At 48.0% G+C, this 21,090-nt stretch overlaps 1 protein-coding gene across 4 annotated transcripts in view; it reads right to left on the reverse strand.

The window, feature by feature from the left end:
• Window positions 1–18,600, reverse strand: part of KHK (ketohexokinase) — a 213,405-nt gene extending 194,805 nt beyond the window's left edge. For 2 of the 4 annotated variants that reach the window (XM_073624747.1, XM_073624746.1), the window contains exon 1: window positions 18,507–18,596. In XM_073624747.1, the coding sequence (XP_073480848.1) occupies window positions 18,507–18,546 (40 nt within the window). In that variant the 5' untranslated portion in view covers window positions 18,547–18,596. Of the gene's footprint in view, window positions 1–18,506 lie in introns of all 4 variants that reach the window. The other 2 variants (XM_073624743.1, XM_073624745.1) reach the window with 2 other exon arrangements.
• Between the last annotated feature and the right edge of the window lie 2,490 nt (window positions 18,601–21,090).

Here is a 21,090-nt window from a genome sequence, read left to right on the forward strand (position 1 = left end):
CCCATACATATTGCTTGCCTCCTCTCTACAGCGGCAACCACATTCTGGCACAGAGGGAGAAGAATTCATTCTACTGGCCTTGATTTCTCATCAGTCTGGCTGGCTGGATCGGGCTGTGACACTGAGAGCTCCTCTACAGGTGGGCGGAGCAAGATGATACAACAGTGCAGTTCCGATCATTGCTTTCCGCCCCCTGCATACATCATACAGCTCTCCCAACATGAAGATCTCACAGGATGGATGTTAGTTTTCTTCCATGTGAGTCCCCACTGCTCTGCCTTCCAAACTCTACCTGGCTGTGCTGTAAACTCGCCCTGTACTTTGCAGAGCAGGTTTACAAAAAGTGAAGAACAATTCTTATATATGTTGGGAATTGTTAATGTTCTCTGCTGATCCATCTAGTACTTGTGTATAGGGAGGGGATCCAGTGCTTAACTAACTCCCCCCAGCTGTCTCCCATCCTAAACACAGGATATGTCTCACTAACAGCAGTGTACTTACTATATTATTTGCCTGATATAAGCTGGGTGCAATGAAAAAATAAATACCTGTCCCTATTAGCTCAGTCTCCTGTCAGTCTATTGAGCCCTCCCCTGCTCTGTCAGCCCCACATTCCCAGAAAAGAGCTGAGGTGTTAGCATAGAGCTCTGTACATGTGCAGACTGGGGATAAAGGCTGGGGAAACATTATTTCAGCAAGCTGCAAATGCCATCGATGTTGTTGGGAATCAGAGCCCCCCTGTGTGTCAGAGCCCCCTGTGTGTCAGAGCCCCCCTGTGTGTCAGAGCCCCCCTGTGTGTCAGAGCCCCCTGTGTGTCAGAGCCCCCCTGTGTGTCAGAGCCCCCCTGTGTGTCAGAGCCCCCCTGTGTGTCAGAGCCCCCTGTGTGTCAGAGCCCCCTGTGTGTCAGAGCCCCCCTGTGTGTCAGAGCCCCCCTGTGTGTCAGAGCCCCCCTGTGTGTCAGAGCCCCCTGTGTGTCAGAGCCCCCCTGTGTGTCAGAGCCCCCCTGTGTGTCAGAGCCCCCTGTGTGTCAGAGCCCCCCTGTGTGTCAGAGCCCCCCTGTGTGTCAGAGCCCCCTGTGTGTCAGAGCCCCCCTGTGTGTCAGAGCCCCCTGTGTGTCAGAGCCCCCCTGTGTGTCAGAGCCCCCCTGTGTGTCAGAGCCCCCCTGTGTGTCAGAGCCCCCCTGTGTGTCAGAGCCCCCCTGTGTGTCAGAGCCCCCCTGTGTGTCAGAGCCCCCTGTGTGTCAGAGCCCCCCTGTGTGTCAGAGCCCCCTGTGTGTCAGAGCCCCCCTGTGTGTCAGAGCCCCCCTGTGTGTCAGAGCGTGTCCTCCTCATTCTCTTTCCCATGTTGACTTTAGACAGCAGAGCAGAAAGTAGAGGAGTCCAGTGTGCTGAAGTGTGGAGAATGTGTGATCCTGTTTTTCATAGGCTATTGAGTTTGGCTAAATCTGCTAGTACATCTAACACTACCCTCCTTCCCAGACTGACTATGCTGCTATCAGCTGTGCCTTCTGTGCTCCTTTATCCAGATTGGGGGCACTCTAATACAGGACATATGCCACTGGCCAGATCGCCAGGTGAAAACAGAGGGGAAAAGCCTAAAATAAAACTAATGCAGCCACCACATCTAATGATTGTTAAACTGCAATATATAACATATTGGGTTTTATACCAGTCTTCTGAACCCTATTTCCACAATCCTTAATATGTTTTTTTTTTCCATTCCTGAGCTCTGCATCACTTGCTACTGAACCCTTGCACTGTAAATGGGGGGGGGGGGGGGCGCAATCTGGTATGTTCGCCCTGGGCACTGGGTGACCTTGTCCCGGCACTGATAGGCAGCATTGGAAATCACACCCGCACGCTGCTGGGCTTGAAGGGGCGCTCTCTGCTCTACCACACTTGCGCACAAGCTGTAGCTATCTAAATCGGCTGGTACAGAGCAGCAGCAACTGAGCCGCTAATAGGGGTCAAGTAGGCGCAATCCGGGCACCCATTCATGTAGAGTAGGCATAATTCAGGCGCAAATAGTGGACAACCCAGGCGCTAGTAAATGTAGGTAACAAAATATTAAATGAATGTAGCGCTCAATCAAATTAAAATATAAATGGTGTAAAAAACTGATGATTAAGTGACGCTCAAAAAAGTATAATAAATATTGCTCAAAAAAATGAATATAATAGAAATGTAAAACAACCACGTGAATGGAGGTTCTATAGGGAAAATCCTATGCGGTGTTAGGACGAGAGATCCCTAGGAGAGTCATTTTGAGGAGGATCGTGGAGCTGTTTTATCAATTTTGATTGTATCGTCTATGGGACCTTTTTACCAAGGGCACGTTTCTTCACTGATCTAAGCACCTTTTTGATACCATTGGACTTAATTATTATTTATTGCACTTGTGTGGATTTTTATCTGTCATTATTTATATATATTTATTCTATATTATTATTGCACAGATCACCTAGTTGCACTACCATTACTTATTTTAGAGTGTCGTATTTATTGCTTTTTTATATTCTATTTGCACAGTGGTTCTATGGATTCATTAGTTACACTTAATATGGAGTTTCGTTTGTTTTTTTTGTCACTTTTTGGATTATTATTATTGGAAGAAAAGCTCTGGGAATCGTAAGGGGGGCTCCACTGGGGACACCTGATGCGAGCGGGGGCTCCGCCGGGGACTCCTGATGCGAGGGGGGGCTCCGCCGGAGACTTCTGATGCGAGGGGGGGCTCCGCCGGGGACTCCTGATGCGAGGGGGGCTCCGCCGGGGGCTCCTGATGCGAGGGGGGGCTCCGCCGGGGACTCCTGATGCGAGGGGGGCCTCCGCCGGGGACTCCTGATGCGAGGGGGAGCTCCGCCGGGGACTCCTGATGCGAGGGGGGGCTTCCCTGGGGACTCCTGATGCGAGGGGGAGCTCCGCCGGGGACTCCTGATGCGAGGGGGGGCTTCGCCGGGGACTCCTGATGCGAGGGGGGGCTCCGCCGGGGACTCCTGATGCGAGGGGGGGCTCCGCCGGAGACTTCTGATGCGAGGGGGGGCTCCGCCGGGGACTCCTGATGCGAGGGGGGCTCCGCCGGGGACTCCTGATGCGAGGGGGGCTCCGCCGGGGACTCCTGATGCGAGGGGGGGCTTCGCCGGGGACTCCTGATGCGAGGTGGAGCTCCGCCGGGGACTCCTGATGCGAGGGGGGGCTCCGCCGGGGACTCCTGATGCGAGGGGGGGCCTCCGCCGGGGACTCCTGATGCGAGGGGGAGCTCCGCCGGGGACTCCTGATGCGAGGGGGGGCTTCCCTGGGGACTCCTGATGCGAGGGGGAGCTCCGCCGGGGACTCCTGATGCGAGGGGGGGCTCCGCCGAGGACTCCTGATGCGAGGGGGAGCTCCACCGTGGACTCCTGGTGTGAGGGGGGGCTCCGCCGGGGACTTCTGGTGTGAGGGGGGGCTCCGCCGGGGACTCCTGGTGTGAGGGGGGGCTCCGCCGGGGACTCCTGGTGTGAGGGGGGGCTCCGCCGGGGACTTCTGGTGTGAGGGGGGGCTCCGCCGGGGACTTCTGGTGTGAGGGGGGGCTCCGCCGGGGACTCCTGGTGTGAGGGGGGGCTCCGCCGGGGACTCCTGGTGTGAGGGGGGGCTCCGCCGGGGACTTCTGGTGTGAGGGGGGGCTCCGCCGGGGACTCCTGGTGTGAGGGGGGGCTCCGCCGGGGACTCCTGGTGTGAGGTGGGGGCTCTTTAATCATCCTGACACCATAACAACCATGGTGCCGGGATGATTGAAGTGCTAACACCAGGTGTTTGGAGTAACTTTATTTATTTATTTATTTATTTTATTTCAGGTACTTATATAGCGCCGTCAATTTACGCAGCGCTTTACATATACATTGTACATTCACATCAGTCCCTACCCTCAAGGAGCTTACAATCTAAGGTCCCTAACTCACATTCATACATACTAGGGACAATTTTAGACAGGATCCAATTAACCTACCAACATGTCTTTGGAGTGACTTTATCTGCTGATTGTTAAACTTTCTAGAATACACATATTTTTATTGTGTAGGATCTGGGGCTGCTGTCGCGTCATTTCCCTCTTCCCCTTTCCCCCTCTCCCCCTAATTATTGTACGGCTCCGCCTACAGCCACAAAAGTGTTCCACTTTTTTTTTTTTTACAATCTTGGCAACTATGATAACCCCTGTCAGATTTTTTTTTTTTTTCACCATTTGTGTCCCAATGCAGGGAGACTTCCCTTCACTTCCTGTCCCATAGCCAAAAAAGGAAGTGAGAGGAAATACCAGAAAATGAGGGGAATCCCTTGGGGACCCCCAGGTCACCAGAACTCATGCCCCATTGGAAGATTTCCCCCTCTATTACTTTTCAGGGGACAATCCAAAAATGTGGGATCTCCTTTTTTTTTTCCTTTTCAATGATAATGGTAAACAGGACAAACAGAGGGAGAATCTCCATAATGGGGGCAGAGACAGCAATCAAAATTGACAGGTGTTCTAATCTCTCTGCCCTCTATCTAAAAAAAAAAAAACAAAAAACAAAAGTTTTGCCTTTAGTTATACTTTAACCACTTGAGGTCCGTGCTGTAGCCGAATGATGGCCCCAGCGTTGACCTGAATTTCTGGGAGGCCATCATAGGACGTCCTCCCCTTTGCGCGCTCCCAGCGCTCCCCCTGCAGGGCACGCGCGGCGTGATTAACCGAGACTCGGGTGATCACCGATCCGAGTAAGGGGCCGATCGCGGCCCCTTACCACGTAATCAGCTGTCAGCCAATGACATCTGATCACGTGTGTAAACAAAAGCTCGGTAATTGTTTTTTTTTCTCCTCACGCTGACAGTGTGAGGAGAAAAAAAAGCTGATCACCGGCTTATGTTCAAGGGACATCGGTCCCGAAGAGGAAGGAGGCACATCTGCCTCCTCCTCTGTGCTTGCCAGTGCCACCTGCCAGTGCCACCTGTCAATTCCCACAAGTGCCACCTATCAATGCCCACCAGTGGTGCCAATCAGTGCCACCTAGCAGTGCTGCCTTTCAGTGTAACCTATCAGTGCCCATCACTGCCAGTTATCAGTGCCACCTATCAGTGCCACTTCTCAGTGCCCACCAATGCCACCTATCAATGCCCTTCAGTGCCACCTCTCAGTGTCACCTCTCAGTGCCCACCAGTGCCGCCCTATCGGTGCCCATCAGTGCAGCCCATCGGTGCCTATCAGTGCAGCCTATTGGTGACCATCAGTGCAGCCTCATCAGCGTACATCAATGAAGGAGAAAAATTACCTGTTTGCAACATTTTATAACAAAATATAAAAAAAATATATATTTTTTTTTAAATTCAGTCTTTTTAAATTTTTTTAACAAAAAATAAAAACCGCAGAGGTGATCGAATGCCATCAAAAGAAACCTCTATTTGTGGGAAAAAATGATAAAAATTTAATTTGGGTACAGTGTTGTATGACCGCGCAATGGTCATTCAAAGTGCGACAGCGCTGAAAGCTGAAAATTGGTCTGGAGGGGGGTTTAAGTGCCCAGTAAACAAGTGGTTAACCACTTCAGCCCTGGAAGATTTGGCTGCTGAATGACCAGGCCATTTTTTGCGATTCGGCACTGCGTCATTTTAATTGACAATTGCGCGGTCGTGCGACGTTGCACCCAAACAAAATTGACGTCCTTTTTTCCCCACAAATAGAGCTTTCTTTTGGTGGTATTTGATCACCTCTGCGGTTTTTATTTTTTGCGCTATAAACAAAAAAAGAGCGACAATTTTGAAAAAAAAACAATATTTTGTACTTTTTGCTGTAATAAATATCCCCATTTTTGGGGATGAGACCAAAATAAACTTACTTGGTTCAGATGGTGTCAAGCCTGTGTGGTGGTACCAGGTGAGGAGTACAAAGACAAGTGTTTTTTGCCTACAGTCAAGCATGGTGGTGGGAGTGTCATGGTCTGGGGCTGCATGAGTGCTGCCAGCACTGGGGAGCTACAGTTCATTGAGGGAACCATGAATGCCAAAATGTACTGTCACATACTGAAGTCGAGCATGATCCCCTCCCTTCAGAGACTGAGCCGCAGGGCAGTATTCCAACATGATAACGACCCCAAACACACCTCCATGACGACCACTGCTTTGCTAAAGAAGCTGAGGGTAAAGGTGATGGACTGGCCAAGCATGTCTCCAGACCTAAACCCTATTGAGCATCTGTGGGGCATCCTCAAACGGAAGGTGGAGGAGTGCAAGGTCTCCAACATCCACCAGCTCTGTGATGTCGTCATGGAGGAGGGGAAGAGAACTCCAGTGGCAACCTGTGAAGCTCTGGTGAACTCCATGCCCAAGAGGGTTAAGGCAGTGCTGGAAAATAATGGTGGCCACACAAAATATTGACACTTTGGGACCAATTTGGACATTTTCACTTTTTCACAATTTTCAGGGGTGTACTCACTTTTGTTGCCAGCGGTTTAGACATTAATGGCTGTGTGTTGAGTTATTTTGAGGGGACAGCAAATTTACACTGTTATACAAGCTGTACACTCACTACTTTACATTGTAGCAATGTGTCATTTCTTCAGTGTTGTCACATGAAAAGATAATAAAATATTTACAAAATGTGAGGGGTGTACTCGCTTATTTTTTATGAATTGCATCAATTCATGTGTCATTATGTATTATTGCAATAGCTGTGATTGGCTATCACATGGTACAGGTGTGCTGTGATTAGCCCTGTCTGTACCATGTGATCACAGGGACCAATCACAGAGATCACAACAGTACACAATGATTGGCTATGACTATAAGCCATTGTGTACATTTGACATGTGATCACTGTGCAGTGCTGCCAACCTACCAGATTGAAATTTACTGACACAACATCCAAAATTTACTGGCACAGCCAAGTTTTTACTGGAATTTTCCAAAAGTAGATATTAACTTCAAAAAAATATATTTCTATCTTATTTTTGATATAGTAAGTAGCTCACGGGGCAAGAAATAAGAATGGGGAGGCACGCACACACATGAAACTGACTCTCACAATGACATTGACAGCAGTGTGCAGCAGCACAGATGATGAGGACACCTCAACGACACGACGCGTCTCCTCCTGAATCACAGTCTCTCTCCACACCAGGTGGTCCCTTCAGTCCAAACAGCACTGACAGCCCCACTCCTGTCCCACAGACCTGCACACGAGGCTCCGGCCGCTCTGCTCAGCTCCCTTGCACCATCACACGACATGCTCAGGCACACCTGTGGTAGACCCGCCCCTGCCGGTGCTGCCCGAACACACTGTAGCAGGCACTTCAATAGTCTCGGCCGGCTCCAGACCAGAATTGTACATGTGCAGTATCAAGCCAACCGTCAGACTTTTTTTACTGGCAACTTCTTCCTGTCACTGGCATTTACTGGCAGTAGAAAAGTGCCTGTTTTTTACTGGCTGCCAGTATAAATACTGATGGTTGGCAACAATGTCATTTCCTATTCCTAGTCATTTCCTATTCCTGATATGTGCCTGCTGTACCATGTACTTGTATGAGAAAGTCTCCTGTTCTCTTTGTTTTGCTTCCTTTATGTGAAATCCCTGGTGTGTCTGTCAGTCCCTCTGCTTTCCTAATAAAAACTGACCACACTAAGCAGGAGAGCACAGCGTGGTCAGTTCTCTAGCTATGATGGGAACTCAGCCTGCTCTCCTCCAATGATCAGACTTGTCCTGACACCCCCCCCCCCCACTGCACAGCTTTTCACTGAGAAGATCAGTGTGCTGCTGCTTCTCCTCCCCAAGCTCTTATGCAGCTGAGAACAGAGGGAATGTGATCACTTATAAAAAAGGCAACAAAGATATTTATAATTTTTTTATTTTTTATATCTATACACAAATGTTTTGCTTACCATTTCTATTTTAATCGCTTGCTGACCAGCGCACGCTGATGTACATCAGCAGAATGGCACTGGGGGCAAAAGGGCAAACAGGTATGTCCCCTTTAAGAAGCGGTGTTGCGGGCGCGCGAGTGCCACGTCCTCCGTGACAGCGGGTCCCGTGGACTCGATGTCGGTCGGATGCCCGCAATCGTGTCACGGAGAGGTAGAACGGGGAGATACTTTTGTAAACAAAGCATTCTGCCTAGTGACATGACAGAGATCACTGCTCCCTGTCATCGAGAGCAGTGATCACTGTCCTGTGTGTTGAAGCCCATCCCCCCCTAACAGTTAGAATCACTCCCTAGGACACACTTAACCCCTTCACTGCCCCCTAGTGGTTAACCCCTTCCCTGCCAGGGTCATTTACACAGTAATCAGTGCATTTTTAAAGCACTGATCGCTGTATAAATGACAATGGTCCCAAAATAGTGTCAAAATTGTCCGCCATAATGTCGCAGTCACGGTAAAAATCGCAGATCGCCATTGCTAATTAAAAAAAAATAATTAATAAAAGTGCCATAAAACTGTCCCGTTTTGTAGACGCTATAAATTTTGCACAAACCAATCGCTTATTGCGATTTTTTTTAACTAAAATTACGTAGAAGAATTCATATTGGCCTAAACTGAGGAAAAAAAAAGGGTTTTTTTTATATTTTGGGGGATATTTATTATAGCAAAAAGTAAACAAATATTGCTTTTTTTTTCTCAAAATTATCGCTCTATTTTTATGTTTATAGCGCAAAAAATAAAAACCACAGAGGTGATCAAATACCACCAAAAGAAAGCTCTATTTGTGGGGGGAAAAAAAGGACGTCAATTTTGTTTGGGTACAACGTCGCACGACCGCGCAATTGTCAGTTAAAGAGACGCAGTGCCGAATCGTAAAAAGTGCTCTGGTCAGGAAGGGGGTAAAATCTTCCGAGGGCTGAATCGGTTAAAAACCCCTTTTATACTACACCAGGTCTCTTCCTTGTTAGGAATGGTTCCTGGGCCCCAGGGCCCCTGTGAATGGGGCCCCGCTTTCTTAATAATGAGTAAATCTAAAAATAAATAACGGTGTATAAAAATAAAAATGGGTGTGCGATGACATTAATAATAAATAAATATAAATAAAAGATTGTGAATGGAAAAAAATAGGTTAAAAATATAAACAAATAAAAGTAATATAAAATAAAAAAATAAGAGAGTATAAATATACATAAAAAAATAAAGATAATGAATAAAAATGTATATAAAAAAATAAAAAAGGATACATTGATGAATAAATTTAAAGAATAAAGATAAAAAAAAAGGGTGTATAAAATAAATAATAATGATAAATATAATAGTTAATAAATATAAAAATAACTCTAAATAAGGGTGTATAAAAATAAAGAAAAATAATGAGGATAATAATTAATAAATATAAAAATAACTATGAATCAGGGTGTATAAAAATAATAAATGCATATGAAAAATAAAAAATGGTGTAGAAAAAGAAAAAAAAATATATAATAATGGGTAAATCTAAAAATAAATAATGGTGTATAAAAATGGGTGCTTGATGAAATGAATAATGAATAAATATAAAGGGGTATAAAAATAATAAATGAAAATCATAAATACCATAAATAAAATGACTAATTAAAAAAATGTAGGAAAAAAATGTGTGTGTTGCACAACCCTATCCACATAGCCCTGGGTAGACTAGAACTCGTGGACGTGCAAGACAGCTTCCGACAAATCCCTGGCTCAGCTCGTCTTCGCCTGGCTTAGATTAAGGACACACGCCACCGCGTCAGGCGAGGTTATAGCAGTGCTCTCTTTATCTTGAAGCTGGATTCTCAGTGACGTCATCGGCTCAGCACTGCCATCTATAGGCAGCAGGGCCGGTACAAGGGGTGGGCGGGAGGATCGGCTGCCCTGGGCAGGGTGTGGGAGGAGTGTGGGAGGGGGCTCTAGGTCGCCGACAGCAGCATGAGCATGCAGAGAATATTTAGGTTATGGCTCCACTCAATTGTACAGTCTGCCCAAAAAGTGGGCTGAGGATGCACCCATACATATTGCTTGCCTCCTCTCTACAGCGGCAACCACATTCTGGCACAGAGGGAGAAGAATTCATTCTACTGGCCTTGATTTCTCATCAGTCTGGCTGGCTGGATCGGGCTGTGACACTGAGAGCTCCTCTACAGGTGGGCGGAGCAAGATGATACAACAGTGCAGTTCCGATCATTGCTTTCCGCCCCCTGCATACATCATACAGCTCTCCCAACATGAAGATCTCACAGGATGGATGTTAGTTTTCTTCCATGTGAGTCCCCACTGCTCTGCCTTCCAAACTCTACCTGGCTGTGCTGTAAACTCGCCCTGTACTTTGCAGAGCAGGTTTACAAAAAGTGAAGAACAATTCTTATATATGTTGGGAATATACTGGGACTTTTCATTTGTTAATGTTCTCTGCTGATCCATCTAGTACTTGTGTATAGGGAGGGGATCCAGTGCTTAACTAACTCCCCCCAGCTGTCTCCCATCCTAAACACAGGATATGTCTCACTAACAGCAGTGTACTTACTATATTATTTGCCTGATATAAGCTGGGTGCAATGAAAAAATAAATACCTGTCCCTATTAGCTCAGTCTCCTGTCAGTCTATTGAGCCCTCCCCTGCTCTGTCAGCCCCACATTCCCAGAAAAGAGCTGAGGTGTTAGCATAGAGCTCTGTACATGTGCAGACTGGGGATAAAGGCTGGGGAAACATTATTTCAGCAAGCTGCAAATGCCATCGATGTTGTTGGGAATCAGAGCCCCCCTGTGTGTCAGAGCCCCCTGTGTGTCAGAGCCCCCCTGTGTGTCAGAGCCCCCTGTGTGTCAGAGCCCCCCTGTGTGTCAGAGCCCCCTGTGTGTCAGAGCCCCCTGTGTGTCAGAGCCCCCCTGTGTGTCAGAGCCCCCCTGTGTGTCAGAGCCCCCCTGTGTGTCAGAGCCCCCTGTGTGTCAGAGCCCCCCTGTGTGTCAGAGCCCCCCTGTGTGTCAGAGCCCCCCTGTGTGTCAGAGCCCCCCTGTGTGTCAGAGCCCCCTGTGTGTCAGAGCCCCCCTGTGTGTCAGAGCCCCCCTGTGTGTCAGAGCCCCCTGTGTGTCAGAGCCCCCCTGTGTGTCAGAGCCCCCCTGTGTGTCAGAGCCCCCCTGTGTGTCAGAGCCCCCTGTGTGTCAGAGCCCCCCTGTGTGTCAGAGCCCCCCTGTATGTCAGAGCCCCCTGTGTGTCAGAGCCCCCCTGTGTGTCAGAGCCCCCCTGTGTGTCAGAGCCCCCCTGTGTGTCAGAGCCCCCCTGTGTGTCAGAGCCCCCTGTGTGTCAGAGCCCCCCTGTGTGTCAGAGCCCCCTGTGTGTCAGAGCCCCCCTGTGTGTCAGAGCGTGTCCTCCTCATTCTCTTTCCCATGTTGACTTTAGACAGCAGAGCAGAAAGTAGAGGAGTCCAGTGTGCTGAAGTGTGGAGAATGTGTGATCCTGTTTTTCATAGGCTATTGAGTTTGGCTAAATCTGCTAGTACATCTAACACTACCCTCCTTCCCAGACTGACTATGCTGCTATCAGCTGTGCCTTCTGTGCTCCTTTATCCAGATTGGGGGCACTCTAATACAGGACATATGCCACTGGCCAGATCGCCAGGTGAAAACAGAGGGGAAAAGCCTAAAATAAAACTAATGCAGCCACCACATCTAATGATTGTTAAACTGCAATATATAACATATTGGGTTTTATACCAGTCTTCTGAACCCTATTTCCACAATCCTTAATATGTTTTTTTTTTCCATTCCTGAGCTCTGCATCACTTGCTACTGAACCCTTGCACTGTAAATGGGGGGGGGGGCGCAATCTGGTATGTTCGCCCTGGGCACTGGGTGACCTTGTCCCGGCACTGATAGGCAGCATTGGAAATCACACCCGCACGCTGCTGGGCTTGAAGGGGCGCTCTCTGCTCTACCACACTTGCGCACAAGCTGTAGCTATCTAAATCGGCTGGTACAGAGCAGCAGCAACTGAGCCGCTAATAGGGGTCAAGTAGGCGCAATCCGGGCACCCATTCATGTAGAGTAGGCATAATTCAGGCGCAAATAGTGGACAACCCAGGCGCTAGTAAATGTAGGTAACAAAATATTAAATGAATGTAGCGCTCAATCAAATTAAAATATAAATGGTGTAAAAAACTGATGATTAAGTGACGCTCAAAAAAGTATAATAAATATTGCTCAAAAAAATGAATATAATAGAAATGTAAAACAACCACGTGAATGGAGGTTCTATAGGGAAAATCCTATGCGGTGTTAGGACGAGAGATCCCTAGGAGAGTCATTTTGAGGAGGATCGTGGAGCTGTTTTATCAATTTTGATTGTATCGTCTATGGGACCTTTTTACCAAGGGCACGTTTCTTCACTGATCTAAGCACCTTTTTGATACCATTGGACTTAATTATTATTTATTGCACTTGTGTGGATTTTTATCTGTCATTATTTATTCTATATTATTATTGCACAGATCACCTAGTTGCACTACCATTACTTATTTTAGAGTGTCGTATTTATTGCTTTTTTATATTCTATTTGCACAGTGGTTCTATGGATTCATTAGTTACACTTAATATGGAGTTTCGTTTGTTTTTTTTGTCACTTTTTGGATTATTATTATTGGAAGAAAAGCTCTGGGAATCGTAAGGGGGGCTCCACTGGGGACACCTGATGCGAGCGGGGGCTCCGCCGGGGGCTCCTGATGCGAGGGGGGGCTCCGCCGGGGACTCCTGATGCGAGGGGGGCCTCCGCCGGGGACTCCTGATGCGAGGGGGAGCTCCGCCGGGGACTCCTGATGCGAGGGGGGGCTTCCCTGGGGACTCCTGATGCGAGGGGGAGCTCCGCCGGGGACTCCTGATGCGAGGGGGGGCTTCGCCGGGGACTCCTGATGCGAGGGGGGGCTCCGCCGGGGACTCCTGATGCGAGGGGGGGCTCCGCCGGAGACTTCTGATGCGAGGGGGGGCTCCGCCGGGGACTCCTGATGCGAGGGGGGCTCCGCCGGGGACTCCTGATGCGAGGGGGGCTCCGCCGGGGACTCCTGATGCGAGGGGGGGCTTCGCCGGGGACTCCTGATGCGAGGTGGAGCTCCGCCGGGGACTCCTGATGCGAGGGGGGGCTCCGCCGGGGACTCCTGATGCGAGGGGGGGCCTCCGCCGGGGACTCCTGATGCGAGGGGGAGCTCCGCCGGGGACTCCTGATGCGAGGGGGGGCTTCCCTGGGGACTCCTGATGCGAGGGGGAGCTCCGCCGGGGACTCCTGATGCGAGGGGGGGCTCCGCCGAGGACTCCTGATGCGAGGGGGAGCTCCACCGTGGACTCCTGGTGTGAGGGGGGGCTCCGCCGGGGACTTCTGGTGTGAGGGGGGGCTCCGCCGGGGACTCCTGGTGTGAGGGGGGGCTCCGCCGGGGACTCCTGGTGTGAGGGGGGGCTCCGCCGGGGACTTCTGGTGTGAGGGGGGGCTCCGCCGGGGACTTCTGGTGTGAGGGGGGGCTCCGCCGGGGACTCCTGGTGTGAGGGGGGGCTCCGCCGGGGACTCCTGGTGTGAGGGGGGGCTCCGCCGGGGACTTCTGGTGTGAGGGGGGGCTCCGCCGGGGACTCCTGGTGTGAGGGGGGGCTCCGCCGGGGACTCCTGGTGTGAGGTGGGGGCTCTTTAATCATCCTGACACCATAACAACCATGGTGCCGGGATGATTGAAGTGCTAACACCAGGTGTTTGGAGTAACTTTATTTATTTATTTATTTATTTTATTTCAGGTACTTATATAGCGCCGTCAATTTACGCAGCGCTTTACATATACATTGTACATTCACATCAGTCCCTACCCTCAAGGAGCTTACAATCTAAGGTCCCTAACTCACATTCATACATACTAGGGACAATTTTAGACAGGATCCAATTAACCTACCAACATGTCTTTGGAGTGACTTTATCTGCTGATTGTTAAACTTTCTAGAATACACATATTTTTATTGTGTAGGATCTGGGGCTGCTGTCGCGTCATTTCCCTCTTCCCCTTTCCCCCTCTCCCCCTAATTATTGTATGGCTCCGCCTACAGCCACAAAAGTGTTCCACTTTTTTTTTTTTTACAATCTTGGCAACTATGATAACCCCTGTCAGATTTTTTTTTTTTTTCACCATTTGTGTCCCAATGCAGGGAGACTTCCCTTCACTTCCTGTCCCATAGCCAAAAAAGGAAGTGAGAGGAAATACCAGAAAATGAGGGGAATCCCTTGGGGACCCCCAGGTCACCAGAACTCATGCCCCATTGGAAGATTTCCCCCTCTATTACTTTTCAGGGGACAATCCAAAAATGTGGGATCTTCTTTATTTTCCTTTTCAATGATAATGGTAAACAGGACAAACAGAGGGAGAATCTCCATAATGGGGGCAGAGACAGCAATCAAAATTGACAGGTGTTCTAATCTCTCTGCCCTCTATCTAAAAAAAAAAAAACAAAAAACAAAAGTTTTGCCTTTAGTTATACTTTAACCACTTGAGGTCCGTGCTGTAGCCGAATGATGGCCCCAGCGTTGACCTGAATTTCTGGGAGGCCATCATAGGACGTCCTCCCCTTTGCGCGCTCCCAGCGCTCCCCCTGCAGGGCACGCGCGGCGTGATTAACCGAGACTCGGGTGATCACCGATCCGAGTAAGGGGCCGATCGCGGCCCCTTACCACGTAATCAGCTGTCAGCCAATGACATCTGATCACGTGTGTAAACAAAAGCTCGGTAATTGTTTTTTTTATCTCCTCACGCTGACAGTGTGAGGAGAAAAAAAAGCTGATCACCGGCTTATGTTCAAGGGACATCGGTCCCGAAGAGGAAGGAGGCACATCTGCCTCCTCCTCTGTGCTTGCCAGTGCCACCTGCCAGTGCCACCTGTCAATTCCCACAAGTGCCACCTATCAATGCCCACCAGTGGTGCCAATCAGTGCCACCTAGCAGTGCTGCCTTTCAGTGTAACCTATCAGTGCCCATCACTGCCAGTTATCAGTGCCACCTATCAGTGCCACTTCTCAGTGCCCACCAATGCCACCTATCAATGCCCTTCAGTGCCACCTCTCAGTGTCACCTCTCAGTGCCCACCAGTGCCGCCCTATCGGTGCCCATCAGTGCAGCCCATCGGTGCCTATCAGTGCAGCCTATTGGTGACCATCAGTGCAGCCTCATCAGCGTACATCAATGAAGGAGAAAAATTACCTGTTTGCAACATTTTATAACAAAATATAAAAAAAATATATATTTTTTTTTAAATTCAGTCTTTTTAAATTTTTTTAACAAAAAATAAAAACCGCAGAGGTGATCGAATGCCATCAAAAGAAACCTCTATTTGTGGGAAAAAATGATAAAAATTTAATTTGGGTACAGTGTTGTATGACCGCGCAATGGTCATTCAAAGTGCGACAGCGCTGAAAGCTGAAAATTGGTCTGGAGGGGGGTTTAAGTGCCCAGTAAACAAGTGGTTAACCACTTCAGCCCTGGAAGATTTGGCTGCTGAATGACCAGGCCATTTTTTGCGATTCGGCACTGCGTCATTTTAATTGACAATTGCGCGGTCGTGCGACGTTGCACCCAAACAAAATTGACGTCCTTTTTTCCCCACAAATAGAGCTTTCTTTTGGTGGTATTTGATCACCTCTGCGGTTTTTATTTTTTGCGCTATAAACAAAAAAAGAGCGACAATTTTGAAAAAAAAACAATATTTTGTACTTTTTGCTGTAATAAATATCCCCATTTTTGGGGATGAGACCAAAATAAACTTACTTGGTTCAGATGGTGTCAAGCCTGTGTGGCGGTACCAGGTGAGGAGTACAAAGACAAGTGTTTTTTGCCTACAGTCAAGCATGGTGGTGGGAGTGTCATGGTCTGGGGCTGCATGAGTGCTGCCAGCACTGGGGAGCTACAGTTCATTGAGGGAACCATGAATGCCAAAATGTACTGTCACATACTGAAGTCGAGCATGATCCCCTCCCTTCAGAGACTGAGCCGCAGGGCAGTATTCCAACATGATAACGACCCCAAACACACCTCCATGACGACCACTGCCTTGCTAAAGAAGCTGAGGGTAAAGGTGATGGACTGGCCAAGCATGTCTCCAGACCTAAACCCTATTGAGCATCTGTGGGGCATCCTCAAACGGAAGGTGGAGGAGTGCAAGGTCTCCAACATCCACCAGCTCTGTGATGTCGTCATGGAGGAGGGGAAGAGGACTCCAGTGGCAACCTGTGAAGCTCTGGTGAACTCCACGCCCAAGAGGGTTAAGGCAGTGCTGGAAAATAATGGTGGCCACACAAAATATTGACACTTTGGGACCAATTTGGACATTTTCACTTTTTCACAATTTTCAGGGGTGTACTCACTTTTGTTGCCAGCGGTTTAGACATTAATGGCTGTGTGTTGAGTTATTTTGAGGGGACAGCAAATTTACACTGTTATACAAGCTGTACACTCACTACTTTACATTGTAGCAATGTGTCATTTCTTCAGTGTTGTCACATGAAAAGATAATAAAATATTTACAAAATGTGAGGGGTGTACTCGCTTATTTTTTATGAATGGCATCAATTCATGTGTCATTATGTATTATTGCAATAGCTGTGATTGGCTATCACATGGTACAGGTGTGCTGTGATTAGCCCTGTCTGTACCATGTGATCACAGGGACCAATCACAGAGATCACAACAGTACACAATGATTGGCTATGACTATAAGCCATTGTGTACATTTGACATGTGATCACTGTGCAGTGCTGCCAACCTACCAGATTGAAATTTACTGACACAACATCCAAAATTTACTGGCACAGCCAAGTTTTTACTGGAATTTTCCAAAAGTAGATATTAACTTCAAAAAAATATATTTCTATCTTATTTTTGATATAGTAAGTAGCTCACGGGGCAAGAAATAAGAATGGGGAGGCACGCACACACATGAAACTGACTCTCACAATGACATTGACAGCAGTGTGCAGCAGCACAGATGATGAGGACACCTCAACGACACGACGCGTCTCCTCCTGAATCACAGTCTCTCTCCACACCAGGTGGTCCCTTCAGTCCAAACAGCACTGACAGCCCCACTCCTGTCCCACAGACCTGCACACGAGGCTCCGGCCGCTCTGCTCAGCTCCCTTGCACCATCACACGACATGCTCAGGCACACCTGTGGTAGACCCGCCCCTGCCGGTGCTGCCCGAACACACTGTAGCAGGCACTTCAATAGTCTCGGCCGGCTCCAGACCAGAATTGTACATGTGCAGTATCAAGCCAACCGTCAGACTTTTTTTACTGGCAACTTCTTCCTGTCACTGGCATTTACTGGCAGTAGAAAAGTGCCTGTTTTTTACTGGCTGCCAGTATAAATACTGATGGTTGGCAACAATGTCACTGTGATTGGTCACAGCCATCACATGGTACCAGGGCCGGCCCGGTATAGCGATCTGTCTTCCGCTGTGTCTGGTGGACACAGCAGGTCACAGATTGTGCCACTGCACGGCCCCTGTTTTGTCACATATGGCGACCCATCACATTTGGCTTCCCGCTGGAGTGCGCATGCGCGACAGCGCCCCATATGCGTTCCAACACTTTTAAAACTTTACGTTTTAAAAGTGTTAAAAGTGACAAAAACACTTTTTATTTTTTTAAACACTTTTAAAAAAGTGTTAAAAGTGACAAAAGTTTTATAAGTGTTGGAACGCATATGGCGGCGTCGCGCATGCCCACTCCAGCGGGCAGCCAAATGTGATGGGTCGCCATATGTGACGAAACACCCCTAGGGGACACACAAGGCACGCAACCGGGAGGGTGTCATACAACGTCCACCCAGAAGACAGAGGCTCCGGGGCGGCTGTAATTTTACAATAGACCAGGCAGGAGGTGGTTAAACCCTACACAGCTGGAATGCCAAAAGGCTTTTCTTAAACAAGGTTGGCCCAAGGCCATCTCAAAAAAGATCCAACTGCTCAACAGACAACCATACCAATCAAATAATACTTGGGAAGCTCGTGAGAAACATAGAAGGATGGTGCCAGAAAAAGGCCATCAATGTAGTCTGAGGGCCTACCATGTAGTCTGAGGGCCTACCATGTTTTCTGAGGGCCTACCATGTTGTCTGAGGGCCTACCATGTAGTCTGAGGGCCTACCATGTAGTCTGAGGAAATACCATGTAGTCTGAGGGCCTACCATGTAGTCTGAGGGCCTACCATGTAGTCGGAGGGAATACCATGTAGTCGGAGGGAATACCATGTAGTCTGAGGGCCTACCATGTAGTCTGAGGGCCTACCATGGAGTCTGAGGGCCTACCATAGGACCTACCATGTAGTCGGAGGGAATACCATGTAGTCGGAGGGCATACCATGTAGTCGGAGGGAATACCATGTAGTCGGAGGGAATACCATGTAGTCTGAGGGCCTACCATGTAGTCTGAGGGCCTACCATATACTACATAACTATTCCAAAAGGAGTTTGTGCACTAAGAATGTAATGACTATGACTAGCTTCAGAAGACCATGACATGACTAATGTTTTGAGTGAGACTGTAATTGATTTCCTTCAAACCTTCATTGCAAACCCAGATGGCATCATATTCTTGGGCCATTCAAACTCCGTGGTGTGAATTCTGATCCCGGATTCCACCAGAACTACGGCTTTAGAATCTGGCCTGTCAATCAAAAGTAAAACAGCCAATTAGGACTGCGACAAAGAAAAACAATTGTTGGAGAGCAAGTTAAATATACAAAGACACATGGCAAAATAATTGTATATATATAGTTCTGTAATGTTACATTCACTCGGGTTACAGAAAAGGTGCCATGTGCAATGGGGGAGATTTACTAAAACTGGAGCACTCAGAATGTGGAGCGGCTGTGCATGGTAGCCAATCAGCTTCTAACTTCAGCTCGTTCAATGAAGCTTTGACAATAAAACCTGGAGGCGGATTGGTTTCTATGTAGAGCTGCACCAGATTTTACACTTTCCAGTTGTAGTAAATCTCCCCCATACTGTCAGCGCCTAGCAAACACCCAGTCCAAGAAGGTGTATGGAGACAAATTGGCTTAATACACATTCCTGCTTTTATCGGACATTGCATTATGCCAGATAAAATGTTGAGTTCTACGTTGGGAGCAACAGCATCTTAATTCTACAGGCGATCAAACCAAACTCAGATCGGATGCTTTGGAGGGCATAGGAGAGATATGGGGTCTGAAAGACCCCAGATCTTACCATAAAGAGGACCTGTCAAGGCTCATGCGGTCACAAGGGATGTTGTTCTCACTGCACTATACATAACTGACACTACTCACTGCACTATACATAACTGACACTACTCACTGCACTATACATAACTGACACTACTCACTGCACTATACATAACTGACACCACTCACTGCACTATACCTAACTGACACTACTCACTGCACTATACATAACTGACACTACTCACTGCACTATACCTAACTGACACTACTCACTGCACTATACATAACTGACACTACTCACTGCACTATACCTAACTGACACTACTCACTGCACTATACATAACTGACATCACTCACTGCACTCTACATAAATGACACTACTCACTGCACTCTACATAAATGACACTACTCACTACACTCTACCTAACTGACACTACTCACTGCACTCTACCTAACTCACTGCACTCTACCTATCTGACACTACTCACTGCACTCTACCTAACTGACACCACTCACAGCACTATATATAAATGACACTACTCACTGCAGTCTACCTAACTGACATCACTCACTGCACTCTACCTAACTGACACTACTCACTGCACTATACATAACTGACATCACTCAGTGCACTTTACATAAATGACACTACTCACTGCACTCTACCTAACTGACACTACTCACTGCACGCTACCTAACTGACACCACTCACTGCACTCTACCTAACTGACACCACCCACTGCACTATACATAACTGACATCACTCACTGCACTCTACATAAATGACACTACTCACTGCACTATACAAAACTGACATCACTTTCTGCACTCTACATAACTGACATCACTCACTGCACTATACACAACTGACACTACTCACTGCACTTTACCTAACTGACACTACTCACTGCACTATACATAACTGACAACACTCACTGCACTATACATAACTGACACTACTCATTGAACTCTACCTAACTGACACCACTCACTGCACCCTACCTGACACCACTCACTGCACTCTACCTAACTGACATCACTCACTGCACTCTACATAAATGACACTACTCACTGCAGTCTACCTAACTGACATCACTCGCACTCTACCTAACTGACACTACTCACTGCACTCTACCTAACTGACACCACTCACTGCACTCTACCTAACTGACACCACTCACTGCACTCTACCTAACTGACACCACTCACTGCACTATACAAAACTGACTTCACTTTCTGCACTTTACATAACTGACATCACTCACTGCACTATACACAACTGACACTACTCACTGCACTCTACCTAACTGACACTACTCACTGCACTCTACCTTACTGACACCACTCACTGCACTCTACCTAACTCACTGCACTCTACCTAACTGACACTACTCATTGCACTCTACCTAACTGACACCACTCACTGCACCCTACCTGACACCACTCACTGCACTCTACCTAACTGACATCACTCACTGCACTCTACATAAATGACACTACTCACTGCAGTCTACCTAACTGACATCACTCGCACTCTACCTAACTGACACTACTCACTGCACTCTACCTAACTGACACCACTCACTGCACTCTACCTAACTGACATCACTCTCTGCACTTTACATAAATGACACTACTCACTGCATTCTACCTAACTGACACTACTCACTGCACTCTACCTAACTGACACCACTCACTGCACTATACATAACTGTCATCACTCACTGCACTTTACATAAATGACACTACTCAATGCATTCTACCTAACTGACACCACTCACTGCACTCTACATAACTGACACCACTCACTGCACTCTACAAAACTGACATCACTCACTGCACTATACATAACTGACATCACTCTCTGCACTTTACATAAATGACACTACTCACTGCACTCTACAAAACTGACACCACTCTCTGCACTCTACAAAACTGACATC

Source organism: Aquarana catesbeiana, linkage group LG04, assembly GCF_042186555.1.
Source record: "Aquarana catesbeiana isolate 2022-GZ linkage group LG04, ASM4218655v1, whole genome shotgun sequence".
Lineage (NCBI taxonomy): Eukaryota > Metazoa > Chordata > Amphibia > Anura > Ranidae > Aquarana > Aquarana catesbeiana.